Below are 19,651 nucleotides of genomic sequence, written 5' to 3' on the forward strand. Positions count from 1 at the left end.
TAACCTCAAATTAGTACGTACTGGCCATGTAGGCCAGTCAATAGAGCATTAAATCAGTGATTTTGTGACAAAAATACTAGTAGCAAATGAACTGTGCCATAATATAAAAGACAGTCTGCAGTATATGGCAGTATATCTGCAATATATGGTTATATGTTTCTTACTCCAATTTACCATTATTTAATTTTTATGCAAAAAAACGAATTTTTTTTTAGTTTTTTGCTTATAACTAATGAAGCAATCTGGATGCTATAAAGATACAATTTGTAGTAAATCGAAATACGTATAAAACGAGAGGTCGATCGATCCGATTGGATAATTAGAAAGGAAGAAAACCCGGAAGTAGCGGAAAATTTAGCGTTTTTAAAAAAAATCATTACTCCGCCATTTTTTAAGTTGTAGAGCTGACCCTGTGTACAAAAGTAATAAATTATATGTATTTTAGGTGTGCGCAAAGTAGCTGTCAGATCATTAGTTTTGGCACAATTGCAATTTGAATTTTTTGAGCACTATTTTGTAAAGTATCTGGATGCATTGGAGGTAGTTCGATTTTAATCTTTCAGCCGGATTTTAAAAGTAGAAGTATAATGCTATAAAACATATTCTAATTTTCTGATAAAATGATGCGAAATAGGTGAAAAATTCTTCCAAACATGCTCAAAAACATCCAAGCGCGTGTAGGCGGTCGAGTAGTGGGGGAAGATCAGAAGATTGCAAAATTAAATAATGGTAAAGTGTAGTAGGAAACATATAAGCATATATCTACATACTGTCTTTTATATGATAGCACAGTCTGTTTGCTACTAGTATTTTTGTCACAAACAAAACCTCTATTGATTGGCCTAATGAGTGCATATAAAATTTGGAGCCATAGCATGTATTCTTGTCAAATCTTACCTTTCTTGATTCATACACAGGGTTTAACTTCGAGTGGGAGTCATATTTATACAGAGGCTTCCTTTGACCTTCAGAAATAGTTTATTTTTTCAAATTCCGTCGTAAAAGCTTTTTTTTTTCCTTTGTTTTAGTAATTTTTATACCATGTCGTCGCTGGAGAAGCTAGTGTAACCTCAAATAACGGCGCCCATTAGTCACAGCGCATGCACAATTTCACACCATTCGCCGCGAGTTACTTTTGTTGTGTGGGTGTTTGCTACACAAACAGTATTTAACAAGTAACCTAACTCAAACAGTAATCATTAATGATAAATAAATACACAAAAATAAATAGTCTGTTGATGGCTTCCAGCGATGAAAAACATTCAAATTCACAGTTAGATGTACTGTGTCTAAATGCAGAACAACAACTGATCCCCTTCGTTCCGTCACCGTCCCTTCATATGCACTGTACGTTGCCTACAATTCATGTATTTGAATATTACAGTGGCGATGTTCACAAGTAATAAGGTGCATTTCAAAGAACTAATTATAACTCGACTATTTATCTGATTAAAAAAAAATACCCCTAAAATATTGACCCCCACTTAAAGTTACACCCTGTATATGTAACGTCACTAAACAACGAAATAAATACCTTATAAGGTTATACACTTCCACTACACAAAATACTTTGCAAAATACTGGTACCATTTTAAATATGATTAATAAAATTTAAACTTAACAAAACGCCACTGTGCACTACAAATTTTGTTTCAATTCTAGTAAAAACTTCACGCAAAAATAATTCTCCAATAGTAGTTTTGGATTTCAACTACCAGTGGCGTAAATATGGAGGAGTGCATGCAGACTTCCATTTGTAAAACATAACTTCTACACCTATGGCTTTTTGTAAATACTTTTAATAACACTTTTACGAAAAAAAAAAATTCTTATTTTCTTAAATACTGGAGTAAATTGCATGATCACAATTTTTTTTTTTTGTTTTTAAGTTAGGAAACTTAAAAGACCTTTATTTTGTAGGTTAATATAAATAAATAACTGGATCCGAATAAAGTTGAAGTACAAAATTATAACAAATTGACGAATTATCTAAACACGGTGTAAAAATACCCCTTCTAAAGAAACGGGACTCTTATTTGAAAATTATTTCAAATTTAATTTTCTATATTTTTAAAAATTTATTAACTTGTTTCCATATTCTTTGGAATCCAATAGGAGAGACGAGCAAATTTAAAATAGAATATGTTTATGAAATGACAAAACATGTTATTTAGATTGAGTTAGACCATTGTCTAATGATACAGTGTTACCATAGTTGTCACGGTAGATCTTGTTTCTATATCTGCTGTTGTCCCTGTTTTTAAGTATTACCAAACTTAACTTCAATTTGTTTTAACATCTCAGGGGGAACATCTCAAAAACTATCTGATCGATTTTGTCCAGGTTTGTTTTATTCAAAAGTATACATATTGACGTATGCTGACAAATTTCTTTGTCGACTGGGAGCGCTGTTGTTATGTCATGATAAAAAATTTCCCTTACACAGTGAGCGGTTCCGAAGATTACATGCAGTCAGTTGATCTCCTAACAAAAATTTCAAAAAGATTCTCAAAATGTAATGTATGATACTCTTCGCAACGTAGGATTTAAAAAAAATTTTGTTTACGAAATGGCAAGTAATTTAACATTACATTCATTTTTCAACCACCTTAACTTCCGAACTTTCTGGTTTGTCAAAAAAAAATAAAGTGAAAAAATATATATGTATAAGTTCCGAAGTAGAAAACATGTTCGAAAATATATAAAATTTTAGAAGCAATTGGTCGAATTGCTTTCCGAATATTTTGGGAACCGTCTTTGAATAGTATGTTTGAAGATAATCACGGTTTGAAGTTTGGGAAAGAATTGACGCGCTTGGGAACGTGCTTGCTCATCAGCTTCTCGGTGAGTTGCCCATACCTTTTACAGTCCTTGGAATATCAAGAAATCATTTACGTACGATATTCCTCATATTCCATATTTTTGGAAAAATCGATTTTTGTCAAAAAAAAAATAATTACATATATTATATACTGAGAAAACTTTTTTACTTTAACGTTAATCTGCAATTCCTGGACTATAGAGTAGGTTCTCCGCAGTACTTGCAGCATCTTTTGCAGCGATCCATGACTGCCTTCCCTGAATCCTTCATGGGTTGCATTGTGAGTTTTGACTTGGGCGGTATGCACTCATTCTGTGTCTTTGATCTCACAACGTTTCTTTCTACCTTGATGCCTAATGCATTCCGGTAAATTGCCCATAAATTCCAGAATTATTGGAATTTCAGTATGAAATTTACACAATATTCATAAGACTACAGCATACAGATACAGATCGTAATTTTTTTATATCTCAAATTTTGTTAAAAATCAATTTGTCATGAAAGTTTTTTGTAAGAGCATAGAAAGTATCCCCTAACAAAATGTTTCAATATCAAAATGTGGCCATTTTAATTTTTACCAACCGCCACTGCTAATAATGTTCTTCAAATTAGAATAATTACAGAAAACCAAATTTGATAGTCACAATTTACAGAAAAGGAGGAATCGTCGAGTACAATCCTTTATTATGGAATTGTTATTACAACTGATCATTTCCAATGGTCTTGCTGAAGGAATTTTGATTACAAGTTTAGTATTTTACAAAGCATTATTTTATTATATTTTTTTTACGATAATTAAATCAAATTTGTATCGAAAAGTACTTTGGTAGTAAAATAATTATTTTTAAAAAACCATTTAATAATATAAAAATTTACAAGGGAGAAAGAACTTGAGCATTGCTAAGGGTTTGGATTTTTTCTTCCAATTTTATAAGTACAGTTACTCAGTTATTATGTTAAAAAGTGGTAAAGGCATCTATACCCAAGCATTAGCATACTAAATTTAATTTAAATGCGATAAAATATTAGTTATTTGAAAAAACTAATATTTTTTCTAACTTTGCTGTTCTCTAACAGATAAACAAAGGAACATTAAATATGAGTAAGTAATTAAATCTATTTTTGAATCTAAGAATCTAGTAGATGTATACGGAATATTGAGTCGCACTGTATTTAAAAACAAAGCCGTCTGGGAATTCACTCTTTTTGCATTAGAGCTTATTTTTATGGTAATTTAAAAAAAAAGGTGAAGTCACCTATGCCTCTTTGTTCCTATGATGGCTTTAGTTAATTAACTATTGGACGTATCGGACCTGGATTTTAGAGACAATTAAAAATAGGGTTAAATTTTTATTTTTATAATTATAAACTTGCTAGTAGCAGTAAAAGTTAACGTTAATGAACGGTCTGCACGCAGGCGTTCACGCGAGTGCGCGGGTCCGGCGCTCCCACCTGCAGGCCGTTCATTAACGTTAACAAAGATGTATAGGTGATTTCTCTCTTTCTTAAAATTACCATAAAAATAAGTTCTATTTAATGCAAAAAGAGAAAATTCCCAAGCGGCTCTTACTTGACCCTGGGACAATTTGTTTATAACGCCGTTTTGCACGTTCTACTTTGTTATTTGTAAAGGGCAACTTAATTCCAACTTTAAGAAATTTCTCTTTTTTCAATGCATTTCTTTGTATCAATTAGAACCTATATCTACGATATTAATTTATAAAATTGACATTTAGTAATTAAACAATTAGTTGCAAAATACAAAAAAAATTAATTAAATAGCTGGAGCAACAATTTCAGTCAATTGAATCGGTGTTTAGCACACATGTTGGTTGTTGACCGTTTTTTTCCATAAATTCCCTCAACATCCATCGCTTTTTGCAATAATAATGCGCAATTTTCGAAAACTCATATTTTTACAGATAACAAATAGGTGAAAAATGACTAGGTAATTGTAGGTAATTTAATTGCCTACAACATAAAAATATAGCTTATATATCAATAGGTCTATATTTTTAGTCAGTAAAAAAAGTGAAAAAACATGTAAATTAGCCACTTATTTGCAGTTTGCCAACTTAGCGTCACTTCCTTCGAGTTCTTTTTTTGATATTATCATTCTACATACCCTTCCAATAAAATGTCTACTAATAATTTTTTCAAGTTTTCAGGTTTTGTGATCTAATTCGACTGAAGTAATATAGTTTTACATACAAATAAGGACACAAAAATATGTTTTAGTTAATATTTTTAACTGATCAAGTGTTAACATTCTGGTACTTTTCATTTTTTTAATGGAATTTAAAATGTGATATTTCAAAATTATAAAATGGTTGTTTTTCAAAATACATATCTGTAGACACTGAATAAATTTTGTTTCTGTAAAATTTTGTAAGAATTTTTTATTACTGCATTACACTGATTTGCGGAAAAATAAAGGTGTTCATGAATTCAAATAAAAAACTGATACACTGTTTGGTGATTATATTTACATAAAAGTGATATTAACTAAAATACTATAGCAGTAACTTTAAAATACATCTGAGAATGGAAAAGCTGCCTTGAAAGGATAAGACAAATCAGCTAAGAAACAAGCCGTACCTGCCAAACCTTCGTACAAACTGTAAGGATGATCGGGCATTCTTGCGTTACTTTTAAACTCGTCACTGTTCATAAATTCGTAAAATCGAATTGCCCTGTACAGGTATTTGTGGTCTCCTTTGGTTAGCCTGTACAGAAGTAAGAACACGTAACCATTTCCAGCTATACCGTGACACAGTCCAGGACCTTTTTTAAGTAAACCTTTATCCCAAATCAAATCTGCCATTTGTTTGCAAGACTGAAGGTATTTGTCCTCTCTGAACACTAAATATGCTTTTGCCATTAGGTATACTACACCAGGAGCTCCGTGGCACCAATGTATTAGATCTGATCTATGGTCGACTTCATCCATAGCAGCAGGAAAGTTGCCTGTGATCAATATTTTGTTTTACATTACGTTTGAAAATATTTTAGATTTTTACAGCTCAGCCAAATCGAAGTACTATTTTTTAGTAGTTTTACTTCTCCCATCTATTCAAAACTAAAAGAAAAAAATATACCTTGTCCTTTCACATCAGTGCAGTGCATTAGAAATCACAGCTTTAACAAATTAAAAGTACAATAAATCTCTCAATTGGTTTTATTTTAGCAACAGTTCCAAATTAATTCAAAAGTATTAGATTATATTAATGCATTGTACAGGGTGACCTGAAATTCTCTTTTTTTATCGTTATATTTGCTGTAAAGATATTTGAATGTATCTGTATACGGAATATAGTTTAGTAGATTTAAATGACAAAATTGTTTCCATGCAAATAGTAAATAACTCAGATTATATGTTATTAATGCCTATTTACCATAAAATATGAAAAATGAATACACATTTATAACATGTACCTACATATTTTGAACTGAACATTCATAACTTTTTTAAACATCAATTTGACTGAGAGCTGCGACTGCTTAACAGTTTCTAATTTAAACATATTTCCAGCTTAAATTAAATAAATTCATTATTATTTTTACCTTCTCTAGTCTGCAGAGATAATAAAAAATCAATGGTTGTTTTGATACCATTAGCATCTGAAGGGTTAGCATCCAAAAATCCAGGAACTGATAATAACACTTGTAATATGGAGCAAAGCCCATGTGCTGCTCCAAGATATTCCACTTGATAATAAGCATACATCAGTGGACAAGGGCAATGCTGTCTTAATGCATATTCTCTTCCAGATGTAATCATAATTTTACATAATTCGTATATATCTTGTTTTTGGAGAGGAGTTTTAGTTTCTTTAGATAACCATATTGCTCCCAAGATGTAGCCTGAGATTGAATATTAATTTAATACATTACTACATGTTGAATTTACTGTTGAAATTGTGAAATTTAACTATTTTTTAAGAGGGAATTTCTTTGTAAATATGCAGTGGCAGCTCGTGACATTGAGAATAGATCACGCATATTCATCGATTGACTAAACAGAAAAAAAAGCGCCGCCGGCAAAAATTTTCAAATTTTCAAGGTCAAACGGCTTTAAATAAATTGGAAATTTTTAGTTGCATTTGCAATATTACCGAAAAACTGACGTTCGTGAGAAGGATTTTCATTTTGATTTTATAAAAAATAGAAATATTAGTTCGGCTTGTGGACTTCTGCGAACATTAACGCACACCATACATGTATGTTCCAAAGAAACTTTGTGGTTACGACAACCTCGTGTGACATTCCCAAAATTGTTAAATCCCTTCTTATTCTAGACACCCGACTTTACACCCACAATTAAACACGGCATACAGAAAAGTTTTTTTAAATGAACACTTCCACACAACCACTTATATTCCGAATACCATTCATTCCAAAACTTTCGAACGTACACATTGTCTTTTGACTTCCCCTTTTTTCCATATCGAGTGAATAAGGCACAGGTCTCTCGCAATTTAAAAAATCCTTTTTGTCCTCAATTTTCCATCTGGAAAATGGCGTTTCCAATAAAATACATACTGGATCATACATAGGAAATAATAAACTGTTAAAGGCGCTGGCAGGCAAGCGGGAAATGGGCGATGCTAGGCTGGATGCTGCTTCTATTTCTGCGTCACTCATTCCCCCACACGACCGTCAACCGTCGTAAACAACACTACGAAGAGGAGCAGAATACGACTAATTTCAATTTGCGTCACTTGCGTATATTATACGTTGTATGGTCCGAGGTTGATGTTCGATTCCAACGAAGGCAATGTTTTTTTAGAAGGCATTTACCGCGCAACTATTCTGTTTATATCTGCATATTAAACAAACACAATACATTTTCAATATAAAATTATACCTAAATTATAAAATTTATATTAAAAATAATTTTAAATTGCACAACCAAACGGAAATTTTAGGTGAACGGTGCGTCACTTGCATCACCTGATGAGCCGCCACTGTAAATATGTTAGATTTGTTAATATAGTTTTGTGCATAATGAAAAGAACATAAATTATTTAGGGTCAGTGAAAATCATTGTTCCAGGAGGAATTAGAATCTGCATAATATGCAATGATTTACACTAATTATGTTTCCAAACACAAAAATCATGTGATACAGTGTGACTGTATTAATGATTTTTTCCATGTCACTATTTCGCCGTGTTTCTATTTCATAATGTGACTATTTTTTTCAAAATTTTAATAATGAATTAATTCACGAATTTATTCATAAAGGGTTTGGTTTTACACTGTTACAGACTTCGTGAATTTCTTTAACACATAAATCAGTTCTACCAACAAATCAAAGAAGCTAATAAAGTTCGTTTCGTTCAAAAAAATGTCTTACTTTTCCAATGGTACAACAGCAGTACTGTTTTGACACTGTTTGTAAATATTAGTTTTTGTAAGCAACAGATCGGTAAAAACAATACAAAAGTAGTACAACGCCACACGCTAATAACATAACTTCATTACTGATCTAAGGCTGAAGATTTGTAGGGGTGGTACTTCTGAACTTCACGAAAATTAGAACATGTTCTAATTCGTGAAGAACTTTATGAATGTATTCATGAAGTTATTTGGCAGCAGATTAGGTGCATTATACTTGTCTAATTTCTTCACAAAACGATTTCATGAATAAACTCGCAAAGTAAAATAGCTATTACCAATTCTGATGGCTTTATATTATGATTTTTGTATGCTTACTGACCTATGTCTGTCAACTTAATATGGCAATGTAATAATCACCAAAATTTATTATATTATAAAATATTTTCAAGCAAGTTCTTATAAGCCTTATTTTACATCTATGGTTAATGGAATCTAATTACGGTTCTGATTTGTATGAATTAGTGTTAATAAGTGATTTGTAGTATGAATTAATCTGTCTCTGATATTAATTATAATCATTTAATTTTATAAACAAGTCTATTGGAATGAAAAGGATACAATTTTTTCCAGGTAGCCCCTAAACCTTTCAAATTACCTGCACGCCCAACAAAGAGCTCGTCAGATCCACAGTTTAAAAATTTGGTTTCTTTGCAAATTTTTGCCGCTTCATAATATAACTGCCTATAATGATTACTTTGAGATATATCTCCAATAGCTTTATAAATTGCGGCAGCTACTGCATATATACCACAATTGCCTAAAATAAATGATGGCACATCCTTTCTGTTGCTTGTTGAATGTGTTGCAACAACAATAGCTGGTTTTAAATATTCAAGAGCTTTATTTAAATATTCACTTCTATTTTCACTCAATGTAGGAACTTTGCTCAGATGATAGAACATATAAGCAACACCCGCTGTTCCTAAATATACCCCATCGCCACCATTTCGTTCCACAGGTTTTACATAATGTTGTATTTTAGTTACGACGTCATTTATACTGTCTTTCAGTAGAATTTCTGGAATCTCTGGATTTCCGAAATGGGATTCAAAATCTGGTTTTACATTTATGAAATAACGAAGAGTTGTCATATTTCTTATAACCTTACCAGATCCTTTTCGCAAAAGATTATGCAATCTAGAAAACATTTACTGTTTGTCTTGTATAACATAGCACTGACATATTTGAAATTGTAAAAACACCTAAAAAAATGATTTGTTTACAAAACAAAAAAATATTGAGATGTTCGTAGCTTCTTCGTCTTACGATTTAATAATTTGACAATTTGAACTAAAAATGAAATGTATTCATTTGACCTACATATAATCAAAAATAAAAAAATATGTATTCCACAGCAATGCCAACTTATACATACCAAGAATGTAGAAAATGCCCAAGGATATTTATAATACATTAGCTTTAAATAGAAACTATAGAAAGGATATCTTCATATTTTCAATAATTATTGGAAAAATTGCGTGCGAAACTATTCCGATCTCGTTCAGCATGCAGAAACGATCAGTGACATTAGTTATCAATTTTACATTTGATCAGTGCCGTGCTGAATGGCATTTTTGTTCATGATTTTTTTAATCATTATTCGTAATTTGACTTATTTTTCTGGGATTAACGATATGTGCGTGATATATATTTTTTAACATCTTTATCTGCGGTATGGGAACATAAGTCGAAATGCCTATAACTGAGGCTAAATATAATTTTGTGTTGATTCAGGTAATAATAAATAACAAAAAAAAGAGCAAAAAATGGGAACTAATTATTAAAATTGGCACTATTTAGGCTATCAAAAAATTTAATATTGTGATTGTGAATCATTTCATAAAATATATTCGCATACGTTACCCATGCAAGATATTTTTAAAGTCCATAGACTGCTCGTTAAGTTATTTTAACGGTACAGGGTACCGGCCAAAAATATAACCTTATGAAAACAATTGTTAGAATAAATAAGTTGCTTACAAATTATGTACGTGGTTAAATCTTTACCACTTAGTTCTGTGAGACCCTGAATTCTTATATTTATGTCACCAATGAAACGGAACTCGTCAAAATTTTCTCAATTTTAGATTATTATTAATGTTTTATTATATGTTATATAACAAACATTTTGCTCCCAGCGCCAGCGAGTAGACTTTATCACTAGCAGGATGCCGGATTGACATTACTTGATTCGTCTCGAAATAAGAGTGTTACTGATGACAATCTAGTGACCATTATTTATATTTATAATAAGACCTTTTATATGATATTTATTGAATCGATTCAAACTCAGGACATATCTGGGATTGATGCATCCAGCAAACACATTAGAGAAAGATCCATAGCTCACCTGTTACCAAAATTAGAAGCAGATCTTTGGTAATAATCGTTAACAACTTTTACTATTAGAGTTGAAATCAATTGATTTGAACTGAAATACTAGATTACATAAAAAGAAAACAACTAATGAATTAATTAAAAATGTTGGTATTTTTTAAATTTTGTGGTTGGTACCATTGTGGTTTCCTCTGCGTGGCAGAAGAGGCCCTCCTTAACTTTCTCATCTCTCTTTCTTTCACGGGAGTGCGCCATCGTTGGCGTATCGTATTTTCGTTGTGTAAAGGAAAATCTATAAACATCCAAGATGGTAAGTTTTTAAAAATGATTATTATATTTCTAAAACGCTAAGCTATTATTATTTTGCCACTGTGACCGGTTATTTTTTTGTTTATTGATTATTTTCCGAATATTTCTCCTTTCGGGTTATTGCACAATAATATGAAAGTTTCTAAAAGGAAATATGTTTATATTACTATTCTATTTAACGAAATTCATGTTATTATTTCTTAGATATTTCTTACAAGTTGGTTATGATTTGACATTTAATTCGATTAGTTTCTATAAAGAAACACAAATATTAAATATAAATATGGTAGATGGTATGACGTCGACGCATGCTGCATTTTAATGCAGTTCCTATATTGTCAATTTGATATGTATCTTGCAGTATTTAGTAATTATGCATTTTTTTTTAATTATAGGTGAACTTTACTGTAGACGAAATTCGTACCATGATGGACAAAAAAAGGAACATTCGTAACATGTCCGTCATTGCTCATGTAGACCATGGAAAATCTACTTTAACAGACTCCCTTGTATCAAAGGCCGGTATTATTGCCGGTGCTAAAGCTGGAGAGACCCGTTTTACTGACACTAGACCGGATGAACAAGAACGTTGTATTACCATCAAATCGACGTAAGGTATTTTTGGGATTGCACAACTTGAGTAATAAACTGATATTTTTGTAGTGCCATATCTATGTTCTTTGAGTTAGAAGATAAAGATCTTGTATTCATTGTCAGCCCAGACCAACGTGAAAAAGATGAAAAGGGTTTCTTAATTAATTTGATTGATTCTCCTGGACACGTAGATTTTTCTTCTGAAGTAACTGCTGCTCTTCGTGTAACTGATGGTGCTCTAGTAGTAGTAGATTGTGTTTCCGGTGAGTTTTGTGATTTAATTATGGTCCGTTATAGGAAATTTTGTACATTTCAAATTTGTAACCACTTAAGATAAATTGGAGAGGTTTCAGATTAACAATTTTTTTTTTTAGGTGTATGTGTACAAACTGAAACTGTACTTAGACAAGCCATTGCAGAACGTATCAAGCCAATTTTGTTCATGAACAAAATGGACCGCGCTTTATTGGAATTGCAACTAGAAGCTGAAGAACTTTTCCAGACTTTCCAACGTATTGTTGAGAATGTTAACGTCATTATTGCCACTTACAGCGATGATAGTGGCCCCATGGGTGAAGTCCAGGTAACTAACTATTTTTGCACATAAATACTTTGTGTTTATTGAGTTGGCCTTTTTGTGGTTTAGTGCGTAATAGCTAAATGATCGTGCCGGCTCATAAATAAATTCATATTTTGCCCTGCTACCATTTTATCAGTGATTGTAGCAGTTTCCTACAGTGAAACAGATTTTTTTTTAATATATAACTACTTTTGCAGAATAAATTAGGTATTTTATTGTAATCTTGATGTAGGTTGATCCCAGCAAGGGTTCTGTGGGTTTCGGCTCTGGTCTCCATGGATGGGCTTTCACTCTTAAACAATTCGCTGAGATGTATGCTGAAAAATTCAAGATCGATGTAGTCAAGCTAATGAACAGATTATGGGGAGAGAGCTTCTTTAATCCCAAAACCAAGAAGTGGTCCAAGCAAAAGGATGCTGACAACAAACGTTCCTTCTGCATGTATATCCTTGACCCCATCTACAAGATATTCGATTCCATCATGAATTACAAGTAAGTGATAGTGATTTAATAGAAAATTTGTACATTTAACTTTTGACTGTTTTACCATTGACTATTTTATTTGATTTGAATGGTGGAATGAAAATGCTATTAAATGAAAACACAATATTCTTGTGTTTCACATATTCTATATCATTGTGATTCTAAAAAATATATGTAAAACTATAAAATAATAAAGTATATATTCTCTTTCATGCAGCAATGTCACTGTTTACATCACGGTTTTATGTATTTACCAACTTTGTTTTCATTATGAGATAATTTTTAAATTGGCAGATTTATGTAAATATACAGGGTGTCTTTATATGAATGAACATAATGAAGGTTTACTGCACCTACTCTAGGAAAATTTGCTTCATCGGTGAAAAGTATATTCATTAGGAAATTTAAGTCATGCCTGGAAATGTTAATGTACCATTGACAAATATCCACGCGGTTAGGTAAATCAGGGTCATTCAATTCTTGCATGGGTTGATGGTGAAAAAGGTATACAAAATTTTCAGGACCTACATTCCACACAAGACTGTGAGAAACTTGCAGTTGCCTGGACACCTGTCTTGTGCTTGTACCACAGTCTTGTTCTAGATGTTCCAGTATAGCTTCCTCAGTTTCAACAGTTCGGACATTACGCCTTCTTCCGGCACCCTCACAATTGGGCTGAATTTTACCAGTTTCGCGAAGCTTTCTTTTCACCGAGGCTAATGTTTCTCTATGAGGAATCGGTCGGTTTGGATATCTTTGGTGGTATAATCTTACTGCAGCGTTACTATTTTTTCTGAATTAGAAAAATATTTGGGGCATGTCGACATATTCGTTATTGGTATAAATATTATTTGCCATAATTATTCTGATAATAAATTAATCAATTGGTACTAATTATTGGTTGACAGAAAATGTCAATTTATTCATATGATTAATAACAATTTATTTGTTATGACGTCCGCCTACTTTATATTTACAAATTTTCGCAATTACCCCTTTAGTGAACGATGACACATCTAATTTTTTTACTAGTCGGTTTTAACTGTTGGTTTTATCAAAAAATTACAAGAGGTAAAAAAGTTGCGCAATAAATCAGTCTTCCCAATAAATATTTTTAAATAAATAATTTGCTTCATATAAAAAATTTCTAATAAAATATTGCAATGGGGTTGACTGTTTCACTCCTTTATAAAATACGCCAATGATCAAACAAATATTGAAAAGTTGTCTCTTTATTAGTAGGATGCTCACACCAAGTTTCGTGTCTCTAGCATTCCTCACGTTAAAGAAAAAAATTAAAATGTGAATTTCAATGTATATCGCCCCAGGGTTGCAACTTTCATATAAGGTATTTTTACTTCAATCCTCTTATTTTTGGCTCTACATTCACTGGTACCATTTTTGTTACCTCATTTAAAACACCCTGTATAGGGTGACTCAGATTTCATCGATTTCGAGGGTGGTAGTAATTTTGAAATTTATCAGGTTTTTTTATATAAACTTTTCCCTCCCTCTTTTAGATACAAGATGATGAAAATTAAAAATAAAAATTACAATTTTTTGTAATTTACCAACTAAAAACCTGTACATGAACTATCCAGTATTTTTCCATGGTTAAACAAATAAAACTATGATAGTTCTAAGTTTGCTTTGCAGTTTAATGAAGATATAACAGGATTTGTAGTGGCCTGGAAAACCGGAAATACCGGGAAAAGTCAAGGAATTCATTATTCATCATAAAAAAACAGAATAGTCAGAGAACTTTAAAAGTATTTATGAAAGTCTGGGAATTTGATGTTTGCAACTGGAAATTTTGTGAAAGCCGGCTCTGGGTTCTTGAAAGAGAAAAATATTTGTGGTTTTGAAACCTTTAAAAGAGGTTCTTTGGGTATAAAAAGGATTATGAAGTCCAGTCTAGAAAAAATTTAATGCATAAACACCAATTAGTACGTAAAAATGAACTACAAGTGACTTGGATTTTTTTATAACTCGGGGAAAACTTGGAAAAGTCAGGGAATTTTATATTGCTTTTGAACTATGAACCCTGTATAAAGAACTGAATTTGCTATGAAGTTGGCTTTAAAAAATATCAGACATTTTTTATTTTAAATTAAAAAATAATTTTTTAGTATATCTGTTGTCACTACATTTTTAAGGTATTAGGTATAACTATATTTCAGTTAGTTTGGATATCAAAAAATATTTTTTTAAACTAAATATCTGCTTGTATTTGAAGAGAACATTTTTTGAGAGTGCATATGAAAAACTATTTTCTAAAATACTTCGTGTACCTTCAGAAGCAATGCTAAATTAACCTCGCTTTTTATATCTTTGTCTACCATGTGGGATTGGATCATTACTGACATTGAAAGCATTTGCAATTTTTCTAAAAGTATCTGGATCTTCCTTTACCATGTTCAGCGCATTTTCTTCAAATTCTACTGTTCTTATTCTCTTTGGCTGTCCTGGTCCTCCATTTTGTTTAAATGTGTCAAGACATTGATGAGTTTTGAAAACGTAGTCAAAATGTCACTTTCTGCTTTTTTTTCCCTCTTTGTGGGGTCTTAGGTAGTTAGTAGCAGTGGCCAACTAGATGTAGCATTCAGTTACATCTTTTAAATGTACTCGATTTCTGGGTTCAAGGAATCAAAGCAGCTGGACAGTTTGTTGGTTGTAGCACTGATGAAGACTAACAAGTCCGAAACAGTTATGGGTCTGGTGTGTTGGACCTAGCTGTATTTAATGTTTATAGTATAGCTGGTGTAATCCAATACTAGTTGGGGCATATAGCCAGTAGAGTTGTTGTTTTCTGTAATAAAATAACTTAAATGCCCAAAAAAGTGTTTTCACCTTGTATCTTTGAAATGAAGAGTTTTCCGAATAGTATAAAATATTCTTAAAATAATACAAAATTTGGTAAAAACTCTGTATGATTGGTTTTGTTAACCACCTTTTATTATATTGATGGTCTCAAATTAGAAATTTAAATGTGGTACAAATAAAAAAAAATGTTGCTCTAATGATTTATAATTAATTATTTATTAATAAAAAAGTCTAATCGAGACTAGAGAAAAAGAATCGGTTAAAATTAAAAATTTAATTTTCTTGCTGACCATGTTAAATTAGTGTATTAAAGTATATTTACACAACCCTTATAATTTTAAGGAAAGAGGAATACGAGGCACTTCTTCCCAAACTCGGCATCACCCTCAAACATGAAGACAAAGACAAAGATGGCAAACAGCTACTGAAAGTGGTGATGCGTACTTGGCTACCAGCCGGCGAGGCTTTACTGCAAATGATAGCCATTCATCTCCCATCCCCTGTCACTGCCCAAAAGTACAGGATGGAAATGTTGTATGAAGGACCCCATGATGACGAGGCCGCCTTAGGTATTAAGAATTGTGACCCTCACGCACCCCTTATGATGTACATCTCCAAAATGGTACCCACTTCTGACAAGGGCCGTTTCTACGCTTTTGGCCGTGTATTCTCTGGCAAAGTAGCCACCGGCATGAAAGCCCGTATCATGGGCCCCAACTACACCCCTGGCAAGAAAGAGGATTTGTACGAGAAGGCCATCCAGCGGACAATCCTCATGATGGGTCGTTATGTGGAAGCTATTGAAGACGTCCCCTCTGGTAACATTTGCGGTCTGGTAGGTGTTGACCAGTTCTTGGTGAAGACTGGAACCATAACAACATACAAGGACGCCCACAATCTGAAGGTCATGAAGTTTAGTGTATCTCCCGTTGTACGTGTTGCTGTGGAACCCAAGAATCCTGCCGATTTGCCGAAGCTGGTAGAAGGTAAGCCCTTGCATTTAGCTTATTTCCAGTAGTTCCCCTTCCAGCACAACCAGAGCCAAAGGACAGTTTGGTTGTGGCAGTTCCTTGCGGAACTGCCACTGCTGAAACGGTGACCCTCTTGGCAGTGCAATGGAAGAAGATTGTGTTTACTTGCATTTAAACGCTACCACAGGACCTCTTTCTTAATGTCCAGTTGTGAAATGCTACGGTGCAAGTCATACACTTCTGCTTCTAGATTGAACACAATTTGTTATATACAGGGTGATTAATTAACAATGGGAAAATCGAAAGCTGAAGATACTACACGTGAAATGGCGACAATTGGCGCAAACATGCCTTATCAGAAAGTTGATAGTTTCGGAAATACAGGGTGTTGAAAGTTAAAATTTTAAATCGTAAATTTAAATTAAAATGCGATTATTCTGAAAATATGTAGGTTAGGAACTTGAAAATTTTCGAAACTATATTTTTTTAGGCGACGAATAAGATGCGTGTTGCAATTTCAGCGTTGCTCATAGAGGGCGCCACTTACAACCAATTTNTTTTCCCTCCCTCTTTTAGATACAAGATGATGAAAATTAAAAATAAAAATTACAATTTTTTGTAATTTACCAACTAAAAACCTGTACATGAACTTTCCAGTATTTTTCCATGGTTAAACAAATAAAACTATGATAGTTCTAAGTTTGCTTTGCAGTTTAATGAAGATATAACAGGATTTGTAGTGGCCTGGAAAACCGGAAATACCGGGAAAAGTCAAGGAATTCATTATTCATCATAAAAAAACAGAATAGTCAGAGAACTTTAAAAGTATTTATGAAAGTCTGGGAATTTGATGTTTGCAACTGGAAATTTTGTGAAAGCCGGCTCTGGGTTCTTGAAAGAGAAAAATATTTGTGGTTTTGAAACCTTTAAAAGAGGTTCTTTGGGTATAAAAAGGATTATGAAGTCCAGTCTAGAAAAAATTTAATGCATAAACACCAATTAGTACGTAAAAATGAACTACAAGTGACTTGGATTTTTTTATAACTCGGGGAAAACTTGGAAAAGTCAGGGAATTTTATATTGCTTTTGAACTATGAACCCTGTATAAAGAACTGAATTTGCTATGAAGTTGGCTTTAAAAAATATCAGACATTTTTTATTTAAAATTAAAAAATAATTTTTTAGTATATCTGTTGTCACTACATTTTTAAGGTATTAGGTATAACTATATTTCAGTTAGTTTGGATATCAAAAAATATTTTTTTAAACTAAATATCTGCTTGTATTTGAAGAGAACATTTTTTGAGAGTGCATATGAAAAACTATTTTCTAAAATACTTCGTGTACCTTCAGAAGCAATGCTAAATTAACCTCGCTTTTTATATCTTTGTCTACCATGTGGGATTGGATCATTACTGACATTGAAAGCATTTGCAATTTTTCTAAAAGTATCTGGATCTTCCTTTACCATGTTCAGCGCATTTTCTTCAAATTCTACTGTTCTTATTCTCTTTGGCTGTCCTGGTCCTCCATTTTGTTTAAATGTGTCAAGACATTGATGAGTTTTGAAAACGTAGTCAAAATGTCACTTTCTGCTTTTTTTTCCCTCTTTGTGGGGTCTTAGGTAGTTAGTAGCAGTGGCCAACTAGATGTAGCATTCAGTTACATCTTTTAAATGTACTCGATTTCTGGGTTCAAGGAATCAAAGCAGCTGGACAGTTTGTTGGTTGTAGCACTGATGAAGACTAACAAGTCCGAAACAGTTATGGGTCTGGTGTGTTGGACCTAGCTGTATTTAATGTTTATAGTATAGCTGGTGTAATCCAATACTAGTTGGGGCATATAGCCAGTAGAGTTGTTGTTTTCTGTAATAAAATAACTTAAATGCCCAAAAAAGTGTTTTCACCTTGTATCTTTGAAATGAAGAGTTTTCCGAATAGTATAAAATATTCTTAAAATAATACAAAATTTGGTAAAAACTCTGTATGATTGGTTTTGTTAACCACCTTTTATTATATTGATGGTCTCAAATTAGAAATTTAAATGTGGTACAAATAAAAAAAAATGTTGCTCTAATGATTTATAATTAATTATTTATTAATAAAAAAGTCTAATCGAGACTAGAGAAAAAGAATCGGTTAAAATTAAAAATTTAATTTTCTTGCTGACCATGTTAAATTAGTGTATTAAAGTATATTTACACAACCCTTATAATTTTAAGGAAAGAGGAATACGAGGCACTTCTTCCCAAACTCGGCATCACCCTCAAACATGAAGACAAAGACAAAGATGGCAAACAGCTACTGAAAGTGGTGATGCGTACTTGGCTACCAGCCGGCGAGGCTTTACTGCAAATGATAGCCATTCATCTCCCATCCCCTGTCACTGCCCAAAAGTACAGGATGGAAATGTTGTATGAAGGACCCCATGATGACGAGGCCGCCTTAGGTATTAAGAATTGTGACCCTCACGCACCCCTTATGATGTACATCTCCAAAATGGTACCCACTTCTGACAAGGGCCGTTTCTACGCTTTTGGCCGTGTATTCTCTGGCAAAGTAGCCACCGGCATGAAAGCCCGTATCATGGGCCCCAACTACACCCCTGGCAAGAAAGAGGATTTGTACGAGAAGGCCATCCAGCGGACAATCCTCATGATGGGTCGTTATGTGGAAGCTATTGAAGACGTCCCCTCTGGTAACATTTGTGGTCTGGTAGGTGTTGACCAGTTCTTGGTGAAGACTGGAACCATAACAACATACAAGGATGCCCACAATCTGAAGGTCATGAAGTTTAGTGTATCTCCCGTTGTACGTGTTGCTGTGGAACCCAAGAATCCTGCCGATTTGCCGAAGCTGGTAGAAGGTAAGCCCTTGCATTTAGCTTATTTCCAGTAGTTCCCCTTCCAGCACAACCAGAGCCAAAGGACAGTTTGGTTGTGGCAGTTCCTTGCGGAACCGCCACTGCTGAAACAGTGACCCTCTTGGCAGTGCAATGGAAGAAGATTGTGTTTTACTTGCATTTAAACGCTACCACAGGACCTCTTTCTTAATGTCCAGTTGTGAAATGCTACGGTGCAAGTCATACACTTCTGCTTCTAGATTGAACACAATTTGTTATATACAGGGTGATCAATTAACAATGGGAAAATCGAAAGCTGAAGATACTACACGTGAAATGGCGACAATTGGCGCAAACATGCCTTATCAGAAAGTTGATAGTTTCGGAAATACAGGGTGTTGAAAGTTAAAATTTTAAATAGTTTTTTTGCCATTATTCTGGAAATATGTAGGTTAGGAACTTGAAAATTTGTGAAACTATATTTTTTTAA

General features: G+C 32.9%; 2 protein-coding genes across 4 annotated transcripts; one reads left to right on the plus strand and one right to left on the minus strand.

Annotated features, from left to right (window-relative positions):
* Nucleotides 1–5,287: 5,287 nt before the first annotated feature.
* LOC108916220 (lanC-like protein 3 homolog) lies at nt 5,288–9,716 on the minus strand. Of its 3 annotated transcripts, none has more exons than XM_018722428.1 (4): nt 9,599–9,716; nt 8,819–9,425; nt 6,386–6,685; nt 5,288–5,788 (listed from the first exon to the last, which is right to left on the minus strand). In XM_018722428.1, exons 2-4 carry the CDS (start codon nt 9,369–9,371, stop codon nt 5,349–5,351), a joined length of 1,293 nt encoding a protein of 430 aa, XP_018577944.1. In that variant the 5' UTR covers nt 9,372–9,425; nt 9,599–9,716; the 3' UTR covers nt 5,288–5,348. The 3 variants fall into 3 exon arrangements, with proteins under 3 accessions (XP_018577944.1, XP_018577946.1, XP_018577943.1); XM_018722430.1 differs by lacking the exon at nt 9,599–9,716 and adding an exon at nt 9,490–9,560; XM_018722427.1 differs by lacking the exon at nt 9,599–9,716 and having other exon boundaries at nt 8,819–9,477.
* A 1,039-nt stretch (nt 9,717–10,755) lies between these two features.
* Nucleotides 10,756–19,372, plus strand: LOC108916221 (translation elongation factor 2-like). Its single transcript, XM_023456506.1, has 9 exons — nt 10,756–10,870; nt 11,265–11,479; nt 11,533–11,726; nt 11,838–12,046; nt 12,276–12,535; nt 15,692–16,335; nt 16,380–16,477; nt 18,513–19,185; nt 19,230–19,372. The coding sequence occupies exons 1-9, from the start codon at nt 10,868–10,870 to the stop codon at nt 19,370–19,372; spliced, it is 2,439 nt and encodes an 812-aa protein (XP_023312274.1). The 5' UTR covers nt 10,756–10,867.
* The last annotated feature ends 279 nt before the right edge of the window (nt 19,373–19,651 follow it).

This window comes from Anoplophora glabripennis, unplaced genomic scaffold (genome assembly GCF_000390285.2).
Source record: "Anoplophora glabripennis isolate ALB-LARVAE unplaced genomic scaffold, Agla_2.0 scaffold1689, whole genome shotgun sequence".
NCBI classification, from domain to species: Eukaryota; Metazoa; Arthropoda; class Insecta; order Coleoptera; family Cerambycidae; genus Anoplophora; species Anoplophora glabripennis.